This window comes from Toxoplasma gondii, chromosome IX (assembly GCF_000006565.2).
Source record: "Toxoplasma gondii ME49 chromosome IX, whole genome shotgun sequence".
Taxonomy (NCBI): domain Eukaryota; phylum Apicomplexa; class Conoidasida; order Eucoccidiorida; family Sarcocystidae; genus Toxoplasma; species Toxoplasma gondii.
In genome coordinates this window covers 731,527-756,327 of record NC_031477.1, presented here as the reverse complement: position 1 = coordinate 756,327, position 24,801 = coordinate 731,527, and the positions used below count along the sequence as shown (strand labels likewise).

The 24,801-nt window shown below is 51.9% G+C and overlaps 4 protein-coding genes across 4 annotated transcripts; 2 read left to right on the top strand and 2 right to left on the bottom strand.

Moving 5' to 3' along the window:
- Nucleotides 1-1,081: 1,081 nt before the first annotated feature.
- On the bottom strand, nucleotides 1,082-10,872 carry TGME49_267270 (divalent metal transporter, putative). Its single transcript, XM_018781457.1, has 6 exons — nucleotides 6,387-10,872; nucleotides 4,875-5,919; nucleotides 4,326-4,428; nucleotides 3,509-3,918; nucleotides 2,854-3,002; nucleotides 1,082-2,293 (listed from the first exon to the last, which is right to left on the bottom strand). Exons 1-6 carry the CDS (start codon nucleotides 7,582-7,584, stop codon nucleotides 1,515-1,517), a joined length of 3,684 nt encoding a protein of 1,227 aa, XP_018636244.1. The 5' UTR covers nucleotides 7,585-10,872; the 3' UTR covers nucleotides 1,082-1,514.
- Nucleotides 10,204-16,767, top strand: TGME49_267280 (hypothetical protein). Its single transcript, XM_002368755.2, has 3 exons — nucleotides 10,204-13,922; nucleotides 14,613-14,689; nucleotides 15,371-16,767. The coding sequence occupies exons 1-3, from the start codon at nucleotides 11,250-11,252 to the stop codon at nucleotides 15,681-15,683; spliced, it is 3,063 nt and encodes a 1,020-aa protein (XP_002368796.1). The 5' UTR covers nucleotides 10,204-11,249; the 3' UTR covers nucleotides 15,684-16,767.
- Nucleotides 16,768-17,858: 1,091 nt separating this feature from the next.
- On the bottom strand, nucleotides 17,859-18,925 carry TGME49_267290 (hypothetical protein; the record flags this gene model as incomplete). The annotated part of the gene is made up of 1 exon (XM_002368756.2): nucleotides 17,859-18,925. One exon carries the CDS (start codon nucleotides 18,923-18,925, stop codon nucleotides 18,185-18,187), a length of 741 nt encoding a protein of 246 aa, XP_002368797.1. The 3' UTR covers nucleotides 17,859-18,184.
- Nucleotides 18,429-24,467, top strand: TGME49_267300 (hypothetical protein). The gene is made up of 7 exons (XM_018781458.1): nucleotides 18,429-19,380; nucleotides 20,006-20,335; nucleotides 20,703-20,799; nucleotides 21,128-21,261; nucleotides 22,029-22,079; nucleotides 23,142-23,236; nucleotides 23,377-24,467. Exons 1-7 carry the CDS (start codon nucleotides 19,377-19,379, stop codon nucleotides 23,461-23,463), a joined length of 798 nt encoding a protein of 265 aa, XP_018636243.1. The 5' UTR covers nucleotides 18,429-19,376; the 3' UTR covers nucleotides 23,464-24,467.
- Nucleotides 24,468-24,801: the final 334 nt, after the last annotated feature.

Here is a 24,801-nt window from a genome sequence, read left to right as displayed (position 1 = left end):
CCATTCGGATTTGCCGCTTGATGCTTTGTCGTAGGAATTTCTCGTGCTACACTAAGGCGATGTACCTTTCTTGTACCCGGGAGACATTCTCGCCGTATTTGGCTGTCAACGCATTGGCTTGTGCTGGTGTGCTCGCCTGTCCCCGGGCATATTCCAGGTGAAGTTGGACACACACGAGAGTCCCGGGATTTTTTGCGTGCGCGTATTAGGACAAGGTAACTTAAATTGCTGCCTGCGCCAAACAAAAAAGGAACAGCGTCTTACTTTCCTCTGCTCCATCTCCTAGGTACCACCGTTGCTAAGCTGCGGCAAAGCCATCGTGGACAAAAGGAGCCTGCTGGATTGTAGAGTTGCAGAGCTGGCGGTTGCCTTGATGTGAGAGCGCAGTTGAGATCTCTGTTCGCGAACGATTTCAGGGAGTTACCGGAATGTGCCGAGACCCAGCAGCTTTGTGCGATGTAAGGTGACACACATGCATTCCAGTTTTCTTTCTTTTGATTTTTGGCCCTGTCGACAGTGGCAGTTTTGATGACGTGGGTCGAGTTGGGTGACGGCTACACGAGTTCGAGGTAGAAGGCCATCGCCCGTGCAGGACTAGCATCACCATTGACAGGTATTCTGGTTCTGTTGATTAGCGAACAGATCGGAGGACCACAGAAAGTTCGCTGGTTTTTTTCGTATGCTGGGTTTGCTGAGAAGGCAACTCTTGCTGGTTTCTTAATCAACAACCAGTTGTGTGCCTCGCTGTAATAATCAACTCTCAACCCAGTGACGAAGCACGACCTCGCCCGGCTTGGTGGGTCTAAATGCGAGGTACAGGCAAGTGGCTGAATTTCGTGTAGTTGTTGGGGGTCTGCAGTGACTCTGTGGTGGGTGATCGGAAAGAAGAACACACCTATTCCGCTGTTTGTTGTATGAGTATGTGCCAGCCGTCACCACAGAAGACCAGCCAATGCACTAACAGTGTACGCCTACCGATTCCTCTTGGGCCTCTCGACCCCGACAAGACAGCCCTCTGAAACCAACTGTCGAGTGTGTTTTTTTTACACGTGGTTGGGCTATAATGAGTTGTAGTTTCTGGTACGCATCTAAGTCAAGAAGTCGTTCCTAACACCTGAAAGACTGTTGGCGTTCGTTTGACAGCGTCTAGGCTGTCGCCGCAGAGAACAAATACTCCACACGTTATGGCTGATGGCTCGCGCTCGTCGTTCCATATCTTTGAATTAAATCAGCAAGTGGTCGCCATTATCTAACGAGTTACGGTAACAGCCTTGAAATATACTTTTTTTCGCTGTCTCTCCCCGCCTTCGCTTGTCTACATTTTCATCTAGTGTGTGCGCCACTTTTGGGTCTCTGTCGACATCTACTGCTTTTCTCGAACAGGAGAGTGCGACAAAAACCGACAGTGTGGCTCATGAAAGACGGTGGGAACGGCGTACAGAACTGGTATGGAACACATGCGCCAAATGAAATACAAGCACCGCGTGCTTTCTTTGTTCACTGCTGACTGTCTCTCAACTCTCTGGTTGAAAAAACCGCGTCGCCCCATACCCCGTCGGACTACTCTCTCGACCTCGACACTCTCCGACTGTTCTTGTCGTTTTGTCTCTCTCCTCGCCCACCGTGCATTCGTCTGCCTGTTCATCAGTCCCGGAGGAGACAGGGACGACGCTGGCGTCTGCAATGACCGTACTCTCTCGTTCTTGTTCGGGTGTCAGCGCCTTTCCTTGGAATGCTTCAGTCTGGGCTCTCCCGCTGTCCTCCACCCCCTCTGCCGCCCCGATCCATCTTGCTTGCTCTCTCCGCCGTCTTCTGGCGACGAGGAGGTAGACGCAGAAGACTCCCCGAATCTTCTGTCGGGCAATAACGATGAGAACCGCGGCGTAGAGAAGCAGGAGCGTGAATCCGCCGAAACAGAGCTGGGGAGACAACTGGAGTGCGGCCAGCTGGTAAAAAGCCACCGCGAAGTTCCCCGACGTCACAAGGACAGCGAGGGCGAGGACAGCTCCCCAGCGCCAGCCGTCGAGAGCAAATCTGCCCATCACTCTGCGAGAAGTCGAAAACAGCAGCAGGGGAACGAGGGCGAACGGCAGCAGAAACGCTTGCGCGATGTTCACCACGCGGCAAATAGAATCGACGACGGCTTGGTCGAGGTCCGCAAGAACCGCGACGGGGAGAATGGTCACTAGGCGAGTAAGAACCAAACGAACGGGACGAGAAAAATGCAGATCCAGAAATCCCTGCATGACAAACTGCCCCGCATACGTCCCCGCCATCGCCGCGTTCTGGCCCGCTGAAGACAGAGAAAAAGCCGACATGGTGAAAAACACACAGCATGACGAAACTCGACGAAAACCGACGCATTCCTGTTGAAAGAAAGCCTACTCACGTGGTTCACTCTCCAAGCATACGCTGGATACCACTGGACTTCATGCACTTAACATGGTCGTCCTCACGAGCAGCAGCGAGTTTACACACTCCAATTATTATCTGATTGCTAATGCATGCCCTGATATCTATCTATTTCTCTCTATCTCTCTATCGCTCTCTGTCTCTCTCTTTATTTACCTATAGCTATCTATGTCTATCTAAATCTCTCTACCTCTCTTTATCTCTCTATATATGTATCTATCTCTATCTCCGTATCTATCACTCTATCTGTTTGTCACGTACACACTCAGATACAGGTGGATACCTCTTTACACCCACGGGACCATAACATTTGTAGAAACGTTGCACCAGTCTATAGAGACCGAAAGCAAATGCATTACAACGTTGAGTCCTTGCATTTCTACGTGAATCCAGTTTCTCTAACGTTCTCTCCATTTGGCGGGTATCGTGTGTCTCTCTCACCTGCTAAAAGACCCGCCGCCCAAATATAGAGAGCGCCGTGACCAAAGGCACTCTGGAGCGCCTCAGGAGCGGTGGACAGCGTGAGGTCTTCGCCTTCTGGAGTCTTTACTCGAGGATTTGCGAAGGCGCACAATACACAGCCGTTTAAGCTGAAAAGAAAATCAAGCACAAGCAGCCTTTTCCTTTTTCTCCAGCTTGCTACCCTGCACCTGGCCTTCAGAGGAGCGTGTGACAGAAGGCGAAATTCCTTCACAGCCCAATCCTTTCCACATGTGTAAACACATACACCACTTACATACGTAAATACATATACATAAACATATCCCTGTACCTATACACGCAGACATATATATATATATATATATGTAGACCCCTATAGCTCTACCTTCATACATCTATATCTATATATCTATATCTATACCTATAAATATATATGAATATCCCTATACCTCTATACACATTATACCTACGTGTACGCCTCTTCTATCTCTGAATATTCCACCTCTCTATACTTCTTTGCTTCTACATAGTACACCGCTATATATCCGTATATCTCTCCAAAGATACAGACACATACGCGTGCATTTCTACATACACACATCCTTGTTTCTGTGTGTGGATTCTTGGGCACCGCTGAAGAGTGATTTTTTCCTACAGGAAGGAGACGGCCAGTGCGAGAGCAGCTTCGAGGGAGAAGTAGTAATTGGCCTCTGCGACCTTGTCGGGACTGTTCCTTTTCACTCTTCTGGTTAGGACGAGAGCGCTGTGGAGAAAGATGTTGTGAGGCATGATGATGCACCCGACGAGGGCGAGAAGATCGAAGGCATCTGCGCGCGTGTGTGGCAGCGTCGGCGCCACGAGGCCGTGGAGGATTAGGCGAAAAGAAGGTTTCGAAAGCACCAAAGTGTATCCGAATGCGACGGCCATGATGCCAATGAAGAACGAGAAGACGCGCTCCAGCTGCTGAGTTCTCTCTGCATTCAGCGAGAGAAATGTGAAGGAGTCAACCAGGGTCACAAGGACTCCGATCCAGACAGGGAGACCGACGAGGAGATTGAATGCAACCTGCGCGAGCCATGCGCACCGCGGAGAGGGAAGAACGCGATGAGAGGCAAAAAAGAGCCTGAGAGAGCACAAGCTCTATGCATGCACGATCGAGGAGAGAAGGCAGATGCTAGAAAAACGTCTGCAGCGAAAAAAGAGAGACGGGGGCAGACAAGATGCAGAAAGCAACATGGACGTCAAGAAATCAAAAAGTGACGAAACAGAATGAGAAGAGATACGCCCTGCTGACAAGAATACCAAGGACAACATGCCATGAAATGGCCTGACACACGCAGGATGGAAAGACGCGGGACTCAGCAGAAAAGAGACAATGAGAGCTGCCGAAATGAACGATGCAAAGAAGTTGCTCTTCCCCAGGAAGCAAGAGGAAGAAATGCGTTCGCTTTCTGCAACTTTCGAGGACGCACCGCGCAACCAATCACGGCTTGGATGTCTGCCCCAAGAATGGCGATCTCCGTTAAGACCCAGAGCAGCCAGGCGACGCCGCGGCTGTACTGACGCCTACAGAGACTGGAAACAAAGACGCAAACAGTTACACGAAACTCGATATCCGGTCCTGAGGCATCTTTCAACTAAAATGGTTGCTGCGCTCTTCTGCGCCTGCCTCCTCGACAGATCTGGGCATTTCCCTCTTTCCTCGTTCTGTCTGCCTCACTCTTCTCTACACCTATTATGTCTTTATACGGCTCGATTTTGCAAGCTCTCCTCGCCCCCGCCGCATCTGGTGGGTCGGCTTCCCTCCCCGCTGGTGCGCCTCGCTTTCGCTGCTTCTGTTGTCGATGCTGGATCGATTCGTACGAGTCCAGAAACCGACAAGGACGAAGTGAGAAGAACACACCGGCGTCGTGTGAGGATTTCTTCCTCATTCTTCTTCTTCCTCCAAGTTTTCTCTTCCAGTTTTCCTTTGCACAGGCGATCCCCGCTCCTTTTTTCACTGTTCTCCCGTTTCCGCGTACGTTGCTAAGTCGAGGCCGGTGGCGTTGCCCAGCCGGGCAGCGAGAACTTGGAAAATCCATCCGCCTGCATGTCCCCAGAGGAGGACCCACAGGAGGGCATGGCCCTTGGGGTCTGGCGCCCCCGGAGGCAGGACGCCAGGATCTTCTCGGCGGCTGCCGGCTTGCAGATCTCCCTCCAGATTCCCCGGATCCAGATAGGCCATCGCGACAAGCCAGCCGGGACCGAGAAAGGCGACGAACTTCTTCCACTGAAAACGCGGCGGGAGCGGGGGCGGGAGCAGCAGGTGGAGGCCGCGCATGAGCAGCTGCGCCAGGAGAAGAAGCAGGTTGAGAAAGAGAAGCAGAACCGCGAGAGGCAGGGCGACACAGATCGCGAGGAGACAGAGACGCAGACGCGCCAGACGAGGCGCCGGTGTCGCCGACGAGCTACGGCGCGCGTGCGTCTGTCTCGAGGAGACCGAGAAAGTCGAGAAGCCAAGGAGACAGCGGCTCACGTACCGGGAAGAGAGAAGGAAGCAGGGGGAGGAAAGGCCTGGGAGAGAGAAGGGAGCGAAGAAGAAGGAACACCACAAAGGACGAGACGCGGCGCTCGTCTCGGGAGCAGCATCGTCGTCCGAACACAGGGAAGAGTTGCAGGAAGACTGTGCACAAGAGAGAAGCAGTGACCCTAGCGCGCTGTTGGACGAGAGGGAAGGAGACCCGGGAGACAGCAGGAGAGAAGGAGACGGAGATGGAACCAACAGCCTCGCTGCGAACGAGTCGTGGTCACTCGACACTGACGCGCGGTGCCCGACGTCTCGGGAAGCTTGCTGATCCTCGACGTCGGACTCCACCAGCGAAGACACTCTCTCCTCGGGTGCGACGGTCAGGAGCCTGCGCAGGTTTTCTGCATGCGTATCGCGCCCCTCTCCAGCATGACACAGAGGCCCCGCTATCGACCTCGCCGCTTCGGTCTCCCGTCCGTTCAGATGCACAGAGCAAGGAGCATCAGGAATCTCCAGAAAACTCGAGTCGGATTCCAGGGGCGCAGCGCGAGCCGGACGACCTAAACAACCAAAAAACAAAAGTTCATCTCATTCGTATCAACCGATCCAAAACTGCTGTGCACGACTCCATCGAAAGAGGATTCACTTTCTGTACCAAGTAATCTAAAAACTGTAGCCACTTGCTTACATATATACATATATGTATATATCAATAGAGATACACTGGAAGTTGTGTGTAGCAATAGGTCTAGAACTGTCATGTTCTTGTTTAAGGCCAGGCATGGTTTTCGACGTTCCTGGATCTTGCCACTGGCTTCCGCATTTCGGATCGTACCGACGGCGCGACAAGAGTCCATGCGCCACGATCCCTCTCATTGTGAGACTACCGCGGCTCCCGTGGTGGAAAAACAAATGTCGCTACGCAAGCGAGTGCATAACAGTTTTAGGTCGGTTGGTACAGAAACTGAAACCTCTTTAGACAACCACCTGCATACAGTTTCTGTAACGGTGGATTCGCAAAGCGTACCTAGCCAAGGAAGGGCAAGAGAGAGCGCAGGTGAGTAACACTGGGTCGAAGCAGACATCGGCGCTTCCAACCGAGAATTTGGAAAGTGACAAAGCGCCTTGTTTTCTTTTTCTCGACCGACGCCGGGAGTGGGTCTCGCATACACCTGCGGCAATCCACTCCACTGCTGTTCTCTCGTTGCCCATGCAGCTTCATCCCCATGTTCCGACAAACTCTGACCTCTTCCTTGACTTGTTTCGCGCGCCACCTGCGTCTCAGAGAATTTGAAAGTCGGAAAGCTATCGAGCTGATGATGTCGCGCGAGTCGTGAGCGAGGGGAGACAGAGACGCGCCGTTCACGCTCTTCGTCCTCGTCCTCGGGAACATCGACAAATTCATTGAAAAAGTCGGATGCAATGCCCGAATTGGTCGCGTCTTGGATGCCGCCTTCCATCTCCCCTTCGATCTCGCCTTCACTTTCTTCTTCGTCAACTTCTTCGATGTCGAGTCCTTGTTCGTCTTCGCGTCCTCTGTCGCCTTCGTGCTCTCTCGTTTGCCGCTCGGCGGCCTGAGTCGTCCCCGCGTGGATGTTCTGTCTCTTCCAGGGAGAGCCTGTGACGTGTCTACAACGCGCCTCCGCGTTCTGTCGCGTTAATGAAGCCTTCGAGAGGGAACCAAGAGTGCCGCCCTCTGTCGCTTCCTCGTGACTTTGACCAAGTCCTTCCTGTCCCTCGAGCCTCATTCCTGCAACCTGGCCTAGGAATCCCTCGCTGTCAGGTGCCAGGTCCGAAGGGTGTTTCTCCTGGCCTTCACTTTTTTCGGCCCTCATCGCGCAAGTTGACACTATCCTCACCAGGGAAGAGGGGAAGAAAGCAAACCCGCGGCTGCGGGCGCCAGTCGCTTTCTTCTTCCAGAACTGCGCGAGACTGTGTGCAGACCAGGAACGAAAAGTCGACGACACAGCCAAGTCGGCGGCTGGCGTCTCTAAGGTGTGGGTCTCTGGGGCAGGAACGCGAGAAGCCGCGCGAGACGGACAGGCCACGGTCGGGGAAGAACAGGGGACAGGAGCCTCAGAGCCGAAAGCAGACAGCGAACCCAATTTGTTTTCATGAAACTCGGAGAGCAGGGGCTTCGCCAAGTGCTCGGGAGAAGAGACCAAACTGCAGGGACGCTGCTTCCCAAAATCCGAAGAGTCCCTTCGCCTCGCAAAGAAGTTCATCGCGAAACCGTCATTGAAAATCTACGTTGAAATCAAGACCGTCTGCCACGGCCAGAGTCAGAAAAAAGCGAGGGCGCGAGTTACGCAGAGGGGAAGCTACGCTCGAGTGCTGGTTGAAGAGACAGGCTTGAAATGCAGAGGCGGAATGGAGACACGAAGAGAGAGAAAACACAGTATAGAAACGACTGTGTGAGGGGTTTACACGCGCAAAGAATATGTGAAGCCGCGCGAAGATGCGAAGTAAAAATCTACAGAGAAATCGCCGCTGATCGATATTGGAAATTGCCTTCTCGCCTGACCTCGACCTGTTGTCCCCTAACCGCTTTCTCGCGAAAGCGACGCTTAATCACGTAGACTTTTTGAAAATACGCACAAGCCTATGTTTTTTTGAAATACGTTTCTCAACTCCTCGCCATCCATAGTCTAGAGATACATCCTTTCGCACACTTGCTCAGGTGACATTTAGAAAACGAGCACTCTGCCGTTTTCACAAAGATCAAGCCATGAAATACACAGATTGCTTACAACCCAGAGTGAAGAACCAAGCTAACTCTCGATGAAACAGTTGGCATTCTGTTCCAGCGCAGATGTTCACAAAATATAGACCAGTGTCTCTGTGTAGATTGGTTCCGGCCATGCATGTTGAAGCTTGCCCTGGGGCACCTTCACTGGCCGATACGGGCGCAAGCATGAGAAGAAGGAGACTTTGCAGAATTTACTACTGTGAACGAGCCAAGCTGCTTTCGGAATCCATGAGATAATTGGCAAATGACCTTGAATTGACCCCTCCTGCCTTGTCTCACCGCGCACAGCCACAAGTGGAGCCGCCCCAGCGCGGCTGCCACCGGTAGATTATCGTCGTAACGACATTCTGGACTTTCAGAACCTCGTGCAAACACTTCCTTTTGGAGGAAACCACGTTCTAGCATTGCATAGTTGATATTTAACGCACAGAGGCACATACGTAGGGAAAAACACACCGTGGAGGAACAGACATGGCCTTTAACGGCAGCGTCCTCTCACATCTCCAACAGGCGCAGGGTGATCAACTCCAAAGGACCGGATCCACAAATAGGGACGAACGAAAAAATTGAAATTCAAGCGTATCAGACTCTGCGAGTTATAACCAGCAGAAGATTCCAAACCCACTTTACAGCGATGCCACGCGTCCTTTGACCGGTACAAAACGACGGCTAGTACTTCATTTAGAACTTCTGACTGGGCGAGACCGGAAAAAAAGCCTTTTTTCCCAAGGCAGAGGTTCTGCACGGCAACTCGGGGCTTCTATTTTTTCGGCCACTGACTGAAACGATTGAAAATACCGTCCTCGACACCTGTGTCAAAACGTGAGTGGCATTCCCTCTTCGCCGACGTCTGTATGCGCGCTGCGATTGGCTTACAGGGTCGACGCAGAAGACACACGCATTTTGACGGTACAGTTGTTATCCACCACATTCACCCGTCGTAACGCTATCCACGAACACTCCTGTCAACATCCGTTCTGAAATGAGACTGCCGTATATCGCGCAGCACTCAAGTGTGCATATACAGGTCGAGGCACCAGGAAAATGTTATGCTCAGCCGCAAGCCCACCCGGCAAAACTGTGAACAGTTTTTCGAGTCCCAACAGTAAGAATGGTCACACACCTTTGTTGAACTCACTTCACGGAGGCCGAAAGAAGGTAGACACGCGAGAAGAGCGAAAATGAGCGGGAAGATCCCACGGTAAGATCGACGCACAGATTCCGTCTGTTGTCGAAAATCCAGGGTTCGTGTGTGCAGAGCGAAGCACGCACAACGTGCTAAGAAGCAGCGACGGTTCGTAAACGACGAAAGAGAAAACGAGACAAGCCTGACAGAGAGGAAAGACTGGAACGAAAACTGGACTGAAGATACTGGAAAAAGAACCACACAGACTCGTTTATATTACCACAAAACGCGGCAGGCGCGCGAGACGCTGAGTGACAGCGACGCGGACGAGACAGGAGCGCGTGAAAGAATGAAAAGAATGCAACCAGGGCGAAACGGGGCTACACGGAAAAAAGATTTCTCCTTTCCTCCAAAGGCATCCTCTCGCTCTCGCGCTGTCGCTCTCTTTTAGTCGACCTGCCCTTCTGGTGGCCTGCCTTTCGTAACCGTCGTGTGCTGGCTACGGCGCCGGTGTCACCTTTGCGGACCGCTTCCAGAATTTAATTTTCCTCCCATTTCTCGCTAGCGGCAATGCTCAGAAAGACCCGAAGTTCCCGCCCCTTTCCCCTGTCTTCTCAAAGGGCGTTTCTGGAAAAGCGTGTGTGTGTTGGCAAGACTCAACGCGAGACACAACGGCAGCTGGCGCGAAGTTTGCATTTTCAATCAAGAGATACTCTCGAGTGTGACCATAGAAGAAGTACACGGGGAATTTGGCTGAGCGATCCTGCTTTCTGGCGCAAATGTAAAAGAAGAGAAAAGGAGAGATACAAGGTGCAGGCTCAGAACAGAGCCTGCAGAGAGAGGGTGGCAGCAGCGGAGCAGCGAGCGACAGAGCAAGAGGGCATGCAGACACGAGACGCGAGTTAGGTAAAAAGAGAAAGTAAATTACCGGTTGCTTTTTCCAGAACTTTTTTATTTTCCTTCGAAAAACGCAACAAAAACTCGCTTGGAGGCGCGACTCCAGGAACTGGCTGCCGCCGCTCTAACTGCTCCTTCGCTGGCAAGGCGTCTGTTCCACGGGGGTCGCCACCGCTGAAAGCCGTATCTCGTAGCTACATCCACGAGCTTTTCACTTTCCTTCGGCTTGTTTTCTGGCCGTTTTCATGCTGCTCATTTTTGATGTTCATCCTCGTTTTCCTCCAGTTCGGAAAAACAACCGCCGCCGCCGACCTCACCCTCTTCTCTTTCTCCGGTCTCCTCTCGCCCTCCTCCCTTTCCCTCCTTCCTTCCAAGTTGTTCTCTTCTGCATTCCTCTAGTCTCTTGTCCCCCTTTTTCGTTTCCTTTTTCAGACGACGACATTTCTTGGCGCCTCCTTTCCAGTGCCTTGTGCTAGGGACTCTCGGTCTCAAGGGTGGCAGGCGCAGAACGCGAGAGACGGAGAGGAGGAAGCGAGAAAGGAAAAAGCGAGAGAAGAAAAGAGGAAGAGGAGCAGACGAGGCAAAGTTATGCGGACAGATGCTTCACTGGAAGCAGATTTTCTTCCTTGGTTTTTTCCGGGGGAGAGTGAGGAAGACACAGTTGCACGACCAGCTAGAAGATGACAGGAAGGTCGGGAAGCAAGCGTCATCGAGAGAATCGCTGCCGGTCTCGCAGAAAAAAGTCCTTTCTTTTTCCTTAGTGGCTTCGGAGCCCGATAGAAGAAGATAACAAAGCCGAGAGAAGAAGATAAAAAAGCGGAGAGAAGAAGATAAAAGAGCGGAGAGAAGAGCTCCTCACTCAGCGATTCTCTTCTCTTAAAAGATGCTTCGGCGACAAAGAGAGACATGCTGCGACAACACGGAAGACAGCAGCAAAAAAAAGGAATCCGAGACAGCTGGTTGCCTTGAAACTGGGCTATGCAAAGGTAGCGTCGATTGTTTTCTTCTTTCTCGTTCTGTCACTGTTCGCTCGATTACCGTGCCTGTCACTCTTCTTCACCTTTTCTTCTCTGCCCCAGCGTCCTCTTCGTTTCCACTCTTTTTTCCATTCCTCCATCATGGGAGCAGCAACATCCGTTTCCGCGTCCTCTCCTTTCTCTGACTCCTTCTCTCCTTCTTCTTTCTCTTCTTCTTTGCCTCCTTCGCATCGCTTTGCATCCGTCGTCACGTCGGCGTCTCATCTTCCTCCGGCGACGCGTCCTCCAGTTGTCTCGGTCTTTTTTTCTTTTCGCCTCGCCTCCCCTGCGCCGTCTTTCCTCCAGGACGCGGGCCAGTCTCTTTCTCCGCTTCTTCCTCGAATTCGTTCCCTCTTTGCGGTTCCGGACTCCCCCGCGCTCGCGCCCTGCAGTGTGTCGACGCTCTCCGCGCGGCTTTTTCAGAGGCGCCGAGCGGACCGTGGTGGAGGCGGCATTCTCGTCGCGTCTTTCGCGCGCATCGAAGTACTTTCTTCTGCCTTTGGCAGCTCTCTCTACGAGCTGGTTTTTCCGAGAGAGTGGGGTGGGTGCACTTGCGGAACCTTCAACGAGGACGCCGCGCTGAAGAATTCACCCGGTGTCGTCTTTCTCGCTTTTCGTGACCGGAAAATTCGCTGCTTCTCCCCTGAAAATCTCAACTTTCTTGGCGAACTCGCTCTGCCGGGAGAAGGCAACGAAACAACCTCCGGAACAGACATCAAGAAGGACAGAAGGAACACAGAAGGAGAAGGGAGACAGAAAGACTTACACAAGAGAGACAGCTCCGGTCCTCCTGGCGATGCCGACTCCATTCGAAGTGCAACTCCAGATCTCCTTAGTCCCTCCACACAACGCATCCTCACTTCTTCATCGTTTTCCTCTCCTTTGTCAGCGTCTGCATTTCCTACGGTGTTGACATGCCCGATGAACAATTCTGTCATTTCTGGAGACGCCGCGGGAGGCGTCTGCGCTTTTTTCCTAGGAACGCGGCAAGTGGCTGCAACCTACGAAGTCCCGGCGTGTTTGCTGGCCAGACAGAAGGCTCTTCTTGAAAGTCGACAGAAAAGGAAAAACCACCGAGATAGCTTGCGCTCCTCCTCTCAGATCGACAGCGAAACGGAAACGAAACACAAAGAAGGACGAAACAGCTCGCCTTCCTCTTCCTCCTCTTCTTTTTCTTCAGTCGACGAGGTTGCTGCTTTTGGAGAGAGACTAAATTCGCACGGTTTGTTTTCTGTGTCGACTCTTCACTTCTTTGAGAAAAAACGTTTGTTGTTTGTCGCGTACGGACAACCTCTGTCGCCTTCTGCTGGTGCGTCGGCCTCTCAGAGTGCCTGCGAAACAAACGAGGAACACCCACAAACAGTCCGAGTCGGCGAACCGTCTGCATGCACAGAGAAGAGTTTCTCGCGCCTCCAACCGGCGTCACCCGCCGCGTCTGTTTCGCTCTCCGGGGCGAGCGAGTCCCCTGATGCTCTGTCTGCGTCTTGCACTGCGTCGGAGTCTCAGACAGGCGGATGCGTGAGTGCCTTGTCGCCTGTCTCAGGTCGACGGCGAGAAGAAGAATTTGTGCGCCGGCCGCCTGCCCTTCATGACTTTTCTCTCTCTTCTCCTTCGAAAGCTGAGGCCTCCGAGGCAACCGCTGGCGCTTCCGAGAGGAGAGAAGAGAGTCCTTCTAAGAGTGCAGCGTCGGGAGTCTTCGTCTCCGCGGAGCGGCCGGCGTTTCTCCAGTTTGAAACGCATGGCGCAACAGCCTCAGAGCGTTCCTGGTGTCCGGAAGAAGAAGACTGCAGAGAAAAGTCCGGAGACGCATCTCCCGCCGCTCAAGCGTCTTCAGGAGTCGAATGGCGACCTTCCTCGCTCTACCCTGTCCTCGTGTTCGGCCTGGAAACGGGGAAATGTCTCGGCTGTTTGTGGGGAGCGCAGACGCGCGTTGTGGCGCTCCATGTGGGTGCCGAGTGGAGCTGCGAGCGAGAGACAAGAGATCGTTTGTGGGGCGAAAATGCAGCGAAGACAGCAGGGGCGCGAGGCGGTCGTCGAGAAGTGCAAGAGAACACTCGGAATCCGTTGTGGTGCGTCGCAGTCACCGAGACAGAAATCCTCGTTTGGAGACAGGAGAAGACCCAAAGTCCAAACCACCGAAATTTACGCGGAGAAACTTCGCTGTGTCCGTCCTTCTTCTGTGGCCTCCGAGCTGACGGGTGGAGTCCAGGTCCACACACACTCGAGGCGACGCGGGAGGAACGTCGGCTCGAGGAAGAACCTCTGGAGCCTAGGCGAACCAACAGTCAGACGGAATGTCGCGTCAGTTCCTGTCCTCTGTTCAACTCAGAAATGCCATCCTGGGGCTCGTCTTCATCCAGCTCGGCTTCGTCGAGCTCTGCTTCCGGCAGCTTGTCTTCTGTTCCCTGTTCTTCCTCTTCGAGCCGTTCTTCATCCAGGCCGCGTGCGAAGGCGGAGGGTGGAGTTCTCGACGGAGTCGTGTGGCGTCTCGTTTCGCGGATCTGTCTCGCTTCGGGGGTGCAGGCGTTTGCGTCTTGGAGAGCTACGGAGAGAGAACATCCGACAAGAGAGAACGCGGCGCTTTTTTCGCGAGCGAGAGCAGTCGGAGCCGCGCTAGATCCGGAAGAAGGAGTTCTGTCCGTCGCCGTTGACCCCGGCGAAGATTCCAAACTCTGTCCTCGCTGCATTTTCTGGAAAATTCGGAGGAAAAGACGAGAAAGGGGGCAGAACGAAGATCAGGAAGAACTCGAAATTCGACCTTGGAGACAACTGGCGGTGAGGAGATTCAAAAGTTGAACTTTTCCTTCTCCGCGAACTTTTCTGCGTGCTACAACGGCCTATTCCGGATTCGTGTGTATTCTTCTTCGCATGCCTAGATGCTCTTTTCCGAACCTTCGAAAAGACGCAGGACCCGGGAAATCCAAATTGCAGTCGATACGCTGTGGACAGACAGATACACTGACGTATAAACGCTTGCCATAAACGTTTTTTCAATTGTTTTCTTGTCCAGAAATCCAGTATACGTGCGTGCATATGGAACTCGTTCGAATCTGTCATGTTTGCATCTATATATAATCATATTATATATATATATTTTTTTAAATAGATGCATATGTGTGTCGCATGTAGAGGTACTGAGTGGAGAACGTTCGCTCCCAACTGAGTCTTCAGTCGACGCAGTAGGACTGCATCTGAAGCTCGACTCCATGTTCGACATTTTAAAATGAGATGCCTAGGATTCAAAAAATGACAGGACCGCAGCATGCGAGTTTCCATTCGATTCTTGTTCGCAATTTCAATGCAAAGGACTCGAAAAGAAACGGCGTAGAGACACTCGGGCCAAGTAGAGATGAAGATGTAGACTGTTGCTCTGTGAATTGGATGTACAGCTAGATCAAGGTGCGGTTGCCTTTTCCCTGGACACTGTATGTTCTTTTGAGCATCCTTTTTGTTGCGGACTTTCAGCTGCGTCCGGAGCCTTCCGCCGGCACAACGGAGCAGCGTCATTCTCTGTCTCCACCTCACAGCATTTCTTCCTTCTGGTACAGACCCGACTGCTCCGAAAAAGCTTCCAAAGAGTGGAAAACCGTGAATATTTAGTTTTTCATGCATTTCTACATTTCTTGGAATCCGCCTTTATCTATAGTTGTGTGACCTCATTGGGAGTGTCTTTCGATTTAGATATCTTTGTGGCGTCGTCGAGTTCGGCCGGTGTTGCATGCGTTCCTGTCCCTGCTTTAAAGCTCGTAACTGCGGCTGTGTCCGTACCTCCGAAAGAAGAGAGAAGAACAAAGCCACGGGCAGTGCATAGAACCATCGCGTTCAGTTCTCTACACTTCCTTGCTTTGCTTTTTCTCGAAACTGTTGTCGGAGATACGCCTGCCCTTTTGCATTCGATGAATTTCCTGAGGCGTGCCTTGTGCCTGTAGCGGACGCACGAGCTGTTGACTCTGGACAGAAACGTGAGAAGTCGTCTTTGTCAGACATCGCTGTTCTCCTTTTCTGCTCCAGGCTTTTTTTCTTTATTCCTGGATGCGTCTCCGTGCATGCGTTTGTGGAATTTGCTAGGAATTCTTGTCTCGTTGTTGCGCGTGTCTCCGTCTCTCGGTTTCCAAACCTGCAGGGTTTACCCCGTTCTCCTTCGCCACGAATAGTCGAGTTTCTGTTGTCTTCGATTTCTATCCGCACGAGACGTTCCTGTCTTTCTCCTAAACCTCTCGCAGGTACGACCGCGTATCTCAGACGTTGGCTGTCGGGTGCGCCGATGGCACAGCTCGACTCGCGTATGACGTCTTTCGTCGACGTCGCGACCAGTGGCTGACAGAACACAAGCGCGAAAGAGAGGCAGAACAGCCTTCGCTTCCGTACACCACAGCCTGCGGCTCGCGCCCGCTGCCTCTCGACTCGGTCGACCCTCTGCATGACAGTCCTCTGCTTCTTCGTCTCCCGGATGTGGATCTGACAGAACCACCGCTCGGAGGAGTTCAGCCAGAACTCGACGCGTTTGTGTCTTGCGCGAAGCCTCTGCAGTTCTGAAAATCCCCGAAGGCTCAGATCGGAAGAGGCAAGAGAACCTGAGAAGGCGCAGGCGAGAAGACGACGCAACGGCGTGAGCGTCGGGGGAAGGGAAGAAGAGGCAGAACGCTAAATCGGTGACTTTTCGAACGGCTTTGTTCTCTGTTCAAAGGCCTTTTGTGCAGCTTCAGTGTCTTGTGGAGAATCGCTTTCTCTCCATTTTCGGACAAGCGAAGAGTCTGCCTTTGGTCACCCTTTTTGTCTCCACCTTTGTCAAAAGCAAAGAGCCGATTTCTGGCGTTTTTCCCTGCGTCCGTGGCTGGGTCGCCACTGTGCAACTGAAACTTGTAGAAAGCGGTGGCTTCCAGGTGTGACTTGCTTCTGCTCAGTTGGCGGGGAACTTCGACAGCATCTGGAGACACAGGGAGATATTCCTGCTTTGTTCATGCACCCTGGCTATTGTTTCAACGTCGCGACAGAGGCAGATCTGCGGCTTTCCTCATGTGCGTTGACGATCACAGGGGCCGTGGGATACGTCGGAAAAGCGTTTTGAACATTTTTGTAGATGCAAGAGAAGAAACTGCCTTTTCTCTCTGCGGAAAGAACCAGCTGTGGAACTCCATTGTATGACTTCATTTGTGTTCGAAACTACTCACCGCACGCAGACCCCGCTGGTGTCGAGGTGAGACGCCGACTTCTCCGCGTCGATGAAGTCGACCTCCAGTGGCTGAAAAGTCGGGATTTCGGCCTTGCGGCTACGAAAAAGAAGCGTGGTTGGTTCCGTCCAGTGTGCGATGTTTTGGAAAGTGTACGCCGCGGAAGAGGCGGCATATCGTTTGCAACAACGATACAGAAAACAGGTATTTTGCGCGTCTGTATACGGAAAGTGTACGTTTGGAGAAGCGGACGAACTCTTCTTCAGTTGTCGCTGGTGAGGCAATTCGCTCTCGGTGCGAGAGGGGCTCGAGGCGCCGACTCGGCTTTCACGACTTTTTTTCAATTGACTGCACGCTGCGACACTGACTTGTAAAAAACAGTTCAATACAAAGTGTGTTTCCAGACTAGGCCAGTTCAAGCGCCAATGCAGAACTGAGATTCAAGCTGCAAAAGGCATGAGTTTCCAGTCCTCGAGTCAACCCGCGGATCAGCATATATTGCTTCACTTCGACGTGTGAAACTTTCGTGTCTTTCAGTCGAAGTCGCGACAGAAGTTTGCCAGTGTTTGGATACCACACCGCGGCGCCGCAGCAACAGTTTCGTCTCGACTCAGCAATGTTGAAAGAGCGATACAGTTCTCCTTCTCTGGACGGACTCGAAGCGTACAGCACCCGTCAGCGAACAAGTGAATCTCGAATTCCTGATCCACAGTACGAAATAGGACTCCTACGTCTCGTAATACCTTTTGTTCACGAGGAGCTTCTACTGTGAGAACGTGAACAGACCTGATTGACATCTGGAAGGTCTTGTTTGACGGATTCGAGTTCTAAAGGCCGATACACTTCATGTTTCACTTTTTCGGCAAACCACTAGCATCGGACGGTGGAGTCGACTTTTCGCGCATCGACTAGTTCCGTGGTGATAACTTCCACCGCAGCGACAGCGAAACACAGAGACACCCAGGAACTCTGTTTTCCTTCTGGAACCAAGATGGGAGATTGCGTTGGGGAAGTGGTACGTGGAACACAAACACTTTCGCTGATCGGACCATCAAACAAAGCTGTCTCTGCCGAGACTGAAACGTGTGAAAGGGCATTTCGTAGCTCGCATCGCGTTCCCCCAAATCTTTGTGTTCGTAAGACATTCTTTTGGACGTCGTATAATACGTTTATGATTAACAAGACCAACACAATCACAAGTAAACTGCATAACAACACAATTCAAGATTACCCTAGGTGTGCAACTGAGTAGCTTATGTGATGAATTTCCAAAGTAGGGGGCGCTGGTGCCCGAAGCAAGCGAGGACTACACATGACCCCATTTCGCAGAAGATAACTGTGAACTGTGTCACTCGAGGGACGCCGCGGGAGACGGAGATTCCCCGATGAAGCAGCGAAACTTAAAAAGGTAACAGACGATCGTCAAGCGAGGAAGGCGCCTTCCACTCCTTTCGTAACACAAAAGGTGACGCGGTCGGTGTCTGCCGACGCCCCAGTTTTTACAGTTCAGGTGAGAGGACCGGGACAGTCGTTATCTCCAGTATAGTGTGGAGTAGAGGAAACCACTTGAGAAATAAGTCGTTCATCTAGCAACTCCACACAAAAAAAGAGTGATACCCCGAACTCGGAATGGTTGAAGAGATGAGGACCCGGATCCTTAACTTTCGAGAAGCGCTAAATATCAGTACATGCGTTTCTTTTCTCCTCTTCCCATGCTGGCCTCTCTGTGTTTGCGGGAAGGAACTTTTCTTTAACCGAAATATTCACCCTCCTGAACGACGCGCATCCGCTTTCTTCGATGATTCCAGGAACATCGAACTGGATCCCCAGGGTTGATTCACGGTCCTACCCGATTCCATACTTCCATCAAGAGACGTCGAAATGTTTCTCTCCTTTGAAGTGCGATCCGTCCCGGTAGTCTATCTGTACATGGACGCATCTCCACACATATATACGTTTTTTATGCCTGCGGTGGACCTTTGTTTGTGTGACTCTCTTTCTCTCGCATGCACTGACGGAGAAGAGGCAGCTTGCGCTGGGTGGGTCAAGATCTGTGTAGGGAAGACACGGGCCGGGCAATTCGATCTCCTTTTTGTCAGTTGGCCGTTGCAGCTTCTGTTTCTTTGACAGTTTTCCAGAACTCTTTTCTTTTTTCCCTATCCAAAGCCTTCCCCCTTTCTGCTGTGGCAGGAGCAGTAGAACCTCGCAAGACAAGTTGCGCCGAAAGAGAGAGTTCCCGTTCGCGAGACAAGGCACAGCGACTTGCACGAGCGCTAACCGTGTGTCTTTTCCAGTGCTGTCTTCTTTATTCGCCTTTCCCTGAACGTTTTCCTTCTTTGAAATTCCAACTGATAGGTGTACGCAAGAGAAGCTCGGGACTGCGCGCCCTGGCGAGTTGAGAGCGTTTCGACTGCATGGCCACCCCCTTTCCTCTCGCTTTTTGTTTTCTTTCTCTGCCTGCCTCCACCGCGACAGTCTCGTCTGTGTTTCTCTCTCGTGAATCGAAGTGCAAGAAGAGGTCGTTTCTGGCGAATCTGCGTTACCTTTCGAGCGACCTTTCACTTCACTCCTCGTGAACAAGAAATTCTGAACTCTGTGCACGTCCATTTGAGAACAGGGAGCTCTTAGCCGCCAACAAAAATTCTCTCTCCATTTCTACACTTTTTTCTCGGTCCCCATATCGCACCGGAACTCGAATTCGATTCGGTCGCTTCTGCTGTTGCTTTCTCTGCAGTTTTCCGAGAACAAAGACGTTCCTCGTCAGACGCAATTCTGTTCCCCTGCTGCAGACTCGCTAGGAGTGGGGGGGCTCCCGTTTCCTCCGGATCTTCTTCCTCGCTTTTTCAGCTGCATGCAGCCTTGCCTTGAAGAGCTGTGAACTCGACTGTATCCGTTTTCTTCACAACTTCCCTCCACGAACATGAACGGAGCCTTTGTCTGGCTTCCCAATGAGACAGCGTGAGCGACAGACGAGCGCCTCCGTTGAAACAGGTTCTCTTCGTTTTCCCAGGGCCAATCGCGTTGCGCAAGAATAACGAGAGCGCGAAACGAAACGAAAATGGGTGAGTAGAGTCCAACGCATCGCTCTTCACCGTAGAGACGTTTCTCGCGGGGACGTCTCGAGCGCAGACACCCGTGAAGACACGGTGTCGAGCTGTGTCTGCTCTTTGAACTTGATGACCTCGTTCTCCCGCCTCTCTGCTTTTTCGTCAGAGTCGCCTTTTTCGCACATTTCAAAGGTTTTTCGGTTTCTCTTCCTTTCCAAAATGCTTCACCCCCTTCGCCTCCTCTCGCATGCTGTGGAGTCAACTTCTTCCTCCGTCGCCTCCTCTCTCTTCGCTCTTTCGCCTGTCAAGCTGCAGAACTGGAACGCACGGAGACAGGGCGTTCTCTGACTCTCCCCCGTCTCTCCCTCTTCTCTTTTTTTCCCCCTCCCCTGCTTGCCCAGTCTCCGCGGGTCGACCCCCGCTGGAAGTTCGTACTTCTTTGTTTTCTCTCAGGCGCAGTTCTCCTGGAAGGGATGACTTCGTCTGGTTCGAGATCGCATGCGTCGATGTGTAAAGGTCATCAGCATCGTTTGTCTCCATCACTGCGCAACAGGGGAAGTCTCGTGGTCTCTTCTCGGTCGTTCCTCTGTGTGGGTGGAAAGCGCGTCGTCTGCCGTCATTTCTGTCTCCTGCGTTGCAGATCCGTACCTCGCTTCCTCGTACGCGCCGCCTCGCGGAACAGAGACTTATTCGACTTCCCGGCGAGGAGGCGACTTCCCCGCAGACGCGTTTCTCGGCTCGCAGGTCCTGCGCTTCGTGCAGGCGGCAGCCCACGGCGCGCCTGTGGGCGCGGAGACACCTTTTGGAGCCCAAGAGGCCGGTGCGCAGTTCACCTGCGCGGCGCTCGAGGGGACAATGCGGATCGGCTCGCAGGTTGGGAGCGCGCTGCTGCAGGAAGGAGGGAAGCTGCTGGAGAGAACGAACCTCGTGAAGGAAGGTCCGAAACCTCTGAGGGCGCTCTGCTTCGTCGGTGAGAGAACGAGACGCTGGCGCGAAGCAAATGCGGCAAGGAGATCGAGAAAGAAGCGCAGTGGCGGAGAGAAAGGAGAACTAACAGAAACCGATGAGTTGAGAGACAAGGGAGGGTGAGAGAGAACGGAAGAAGAGGAAGAGGAGAGAGCGGAAGAAGAGGAAGAAGAGAGAGAGAAAACAAAGGAAGAAGAGAGAGAAAGAAGAAGAGATTTTGTTGACATGAGGCGGGTGAGTTCGTTGCGGACGATGAGACATTCTCTAGCGCGAAGGAGTTGTCTCAAGGGAGAAGTATGGAGGTTTGAGGTCTCTCGAGTTTTCCAGAAAAAGGCAGAAGAAACTGCTTGGCATGTTGCTGTTTGTCACAGGTGGATTGGTTCTGATTGCCGTCACAGTTCTTCAGATAATGAACATCTTTTCCGTGGTCGGCAACCCTGCCTCGTACATTCTTCAACTTTTCCTCATGTAAGCCTTTGCTTTTTTTTCTGTCTCTCTACCGCCTGCGTGGTGACGCGGACGACCCAGAACTGTCCTCAGGTGGAAAACGTTTTATAGGACTGTAGATCTTGTGACTGAAACAGGTCAACGCGCTGGACTTCACTAGCCCCCGCTCTCGGTGTTTCTCCCTTCCCCTTTCTCTCCACGCACGGCCATCTTCTCGTTCTTCGTTTTTTTCTCCCTCTGGCTCACCCTGTCTCGTCTCCTTATGTCTCCTTATTCCTGTCAGCCTTGTCAGTCTTGGATTTGTGTCCTTCTCGTGTCTCAACTTGTTGCTTTCGTTTCTTTTCTCCAGGATGTTCGGTGTGGCTATCTGCGTCATCGAAGCGAAAGACTTTGAGCAGTTGGAGCGTCTTCAACCGCTGTTCACGACTTGGTTCAAGTTCCTTACGGTGCCGCTCGGCAAAGGCCTTTTCTACATTCTCGTTGGTGGGTCAAAGGCGATCCGCCGACTCCAGTTTTCCCTTGCAGCGATCCCGATGATACTGCGCTCGTCTTCTTCCTAGCCGGAGTCTGTGCGGAATACTTTTTCCAAATGTATCTGCCTACATACTTGTATGTATACATATGTACGGATATGTATGGATGGATTTAAATACGTACGGATATGTACGGATATGTATGGATGTGAGCGATCTTGACTTGGGGTGATATGGTCGATCTGTGCGTATACGGATCAACATTTCAGTCCTCTTAGTGTCGGGACTCTAGGCAACGAAACCTTTCTCTGTCGTGCAGAAGGCCGGCGGCGAATAAAACGAGTTCCCTTCCTTTTCTCTGGAAGACAGAAGGAACAGGGGGGACGTGAGGATCTGCCTGTCAAGGTGCCCTTCGGCTGTCATTTTGTGATTCTCGCCGTGGACTCGATATCTCCATGAGAGATTCTCAACTTTTCAGATCATGACTGTCGAGCCTGCTTTTCTTTTTTGAGTTCTTTCGGGACTAGGGAGGATCTGAGACGGCCAACGCGGGGGTGCACAACACTATATATTGTCCGTACCGCAGAACTGGAGTTTTAATTCAGAAGCTTCGGTTCTCAAAGGAGGCATGCATTGCGCGGTCCGTCCTGACCTTGGTCTTGCATGCTTGTCAAGTTTCGTCTATCTCCATGCAAGACGTATCAATTTTTCTCCGTCTCCCCTGGACCTGACGAATCTCCCGCTCTTCACTTTGTTGTCTCTCCTCCTCGCTTGCAGGTGCCATCTGCGTTTCTTTGTGGTCTTCAAATTTTCTGCTCCTCTTCGTCGGTGAGTTTCGTCAAGAGGCATGTGCTCTTCTAGACAATTATCAGGAAAATTCAAGTCTTAACCTATGCAGTTGAACCATCGTTTCGGTGGAGATTTACTTTTCCGAAGACGCAAGTCAAAAGAACAGTATCCACTTTTTTGCTTCACAAGATCAACCACCCAACCTCACCTCACCCGCACGATCCGCGTTTTCCCGAACCGTCACAGATTGTCTCCGTTAAAGGCTTACTGTTCTTGTCCTCCGCTTGCACAGACTAGCAACTCATGTGGTTTTGTCTTTCATGGTGAACATCCCAACAGCGCAGAGATGAGCGCTTCGCAGCTTTTCCAAGAGCCGAGCTCCTGAGGTCGCTTTGGAATTGTTACACTTTGTCTGCGCATGCAAGAAACCTCCGTTGACTGGGACGGCGTGATGGTCCCTGCGGCTCCTTTGCGAGGAGGTCCCAAATGTTGAAATGCGTTTCGAGTCGAGGCTAGAGAGATAGTTTCCAGTGTGCTTCCCAGCCTCTCTAAAGAGCGAGAAACGGGGTCGAAACTTTTTTTCAACCCGCCGAAAGCTCTAACGCTGAGCTCCTGAAGATGTCTCGTATATTCTAGTAGTAAAAGATATTTTACAGTCAGCGGGGACCAATGTTGTACTAGTTCAGGACATAGAGCTCTCTCCGCTGCAGACACTTCCCGTTTTTCGTTGTGTTGTCGTGGCTCTCTTTGGACTCCCGGTCACGGATCGAGGTGTATTTCTGCTTTTGTCTGTTGTCTTTGGAGAAAACCGGAGCACAGCCTGTGACATCCCTGGGGAGAAGTTGCGAGAGGTAGTTTCTTGTTCTTTGAGTTGTGATGCCCTCTCTTCTTGCGGCTCTATTTCGTCGTAAGAGTGATTTGCTGCATTTCGTCTGTTGTTTCTTGAGGCTTTCGCTCTGAACAGTCGTAGACAACTCTGCTTTTCGAAGGATTAAAATGCGTTGGTTCTTTTAAAACGTACGGTTCAGAGACTTCAACCGCTGATTCAGTAAGATCGTTCATGAAACGCGTCTATCGATTCTCACTTTCTTTCGACTCTAGGTGGCTACATGGTTCTCATGGGCATCATGTGCGTGATGGTCCACTTCGGCATGCGCCATCAGCTGCAGCGCAATGGCATCGACGTTTCAGACGATGTAAGTCGCAAAGTGCACCTTCTCTTCTCCGTTCTCTTCGCTCTCTCCGCTTGTGTTTGTTCTGTGCGTTCGCTTGATGTCTTTCTCGTCTTTCGCCTCGACTTTTGTCACGTTGTTTCCTCGTTTCCGTGTGTTCTCAGGAGGAAGACACACAGAGAGTTCGATTGGGGGAGCAGCTCGGAGTGAACCGAATCCAACAAGCCATGTACGACCCTGCTCCATACTGAGCTCTCTGCGGAAAGGGGGAAAACGAGACCGGCCTGCGGGGAAGACGCCTTTTCACTGTGTTTTTCTTTCCAAGTTTTTCTCTTCTGGAATGAGTAACGCTCTGCTAGGCGCTCTCCTCCTACTGACAAACGCGCGAAAAACGTTTTCTCAAAGAACGATCACCTCTGGTGGCGACCCATGGGGTACGAACAGCAATGTGTGCGACGTTTCCCTCCGTTTTCGCCACAATCTCATAGTTTGGTGTGCAGTGTACACCGTCGTTCTCACTGTCTTTTTTCTCGTCTCCCCAACTTTTTTCTGTGGTCAATTTACCAATTTGCTTTTGCGCATGCGCATCCATGTTGTGTGGGAACACATTCATCACATATGGGTGCTCGTGAGGACCGCTCGAGTTCCACAACTGACAGGATGCAGCTGAGGACCGTGAAACTAAAACAGATCGTTTTAGGGGCGCCGGACAGGGTGGACCTCCGAAACGTGAGGCCTCTTGGTGCCTGCTTGGCGCGATGTAGGACGCTCTGCATCTCGGAACAGTGAAGGCTACGCACGCATGTGAAAAGCTTTTCGCACCCGAGCTATGGAGGCAGTCTTTGGCCTGTCGCTCTGTCAAGCGACAACAGCTTCAGCTGAGCAGCTGCGCTGTCACGACAGAGATTCACAATGCACAGTACGTCTATGGTCGCAGTGTGTCGCCTACAGTGCTGTGGCAAGGGTCTCGTACGTAGCGTTTCACCTCCGTGGTTTGAGAGAATCCTTTCGACGCAAAGTGCCGTGATATGGTGGGGAGTGAGGTCCGACAACAGAAGGCAGAAAGCCAGATGAGAAACCGGGGTGAAAATGACGGTAATAACAACAGCCAGCACTGCCACTTATCACTGTGTTGATATCAAGAGGCTGCATGCACGGACCGGTGTGTGACTATTGTACTGACGCCGATGGGCAACAAATGATGCCATCCACGTTTATGGTAAAGAAAATGTGTTTCCGTTCGGAGGATCACGACTAGAAAAAAGAACGCCAGAAGCGTTGCCAGATCTGCAGGGGGGGGATCATTTGCCGTCGGGGTTGCAAGAATGAAAAGCTTGAATCTGCAATTTTGAGTGTAAATTTCTTGCCATGCCTATCTGTGGAAGCCACTTGCGGATTCTGTAAACATATACATAACGGCTCTTTGCTGCGCGCCAGAGTTGAGCTTCCTTCCCTGAGATTGGCTCTTTTGCTAAAAAAGAAGGTAGTCCACAGTCTTCCGTTCATCGCATGCAGACGGAAAATTAGCAAGCGGTCCTCATTGCCACCTACGAGGGAGTCAGGAATGTCTTATCCCTGCAATCACTGAA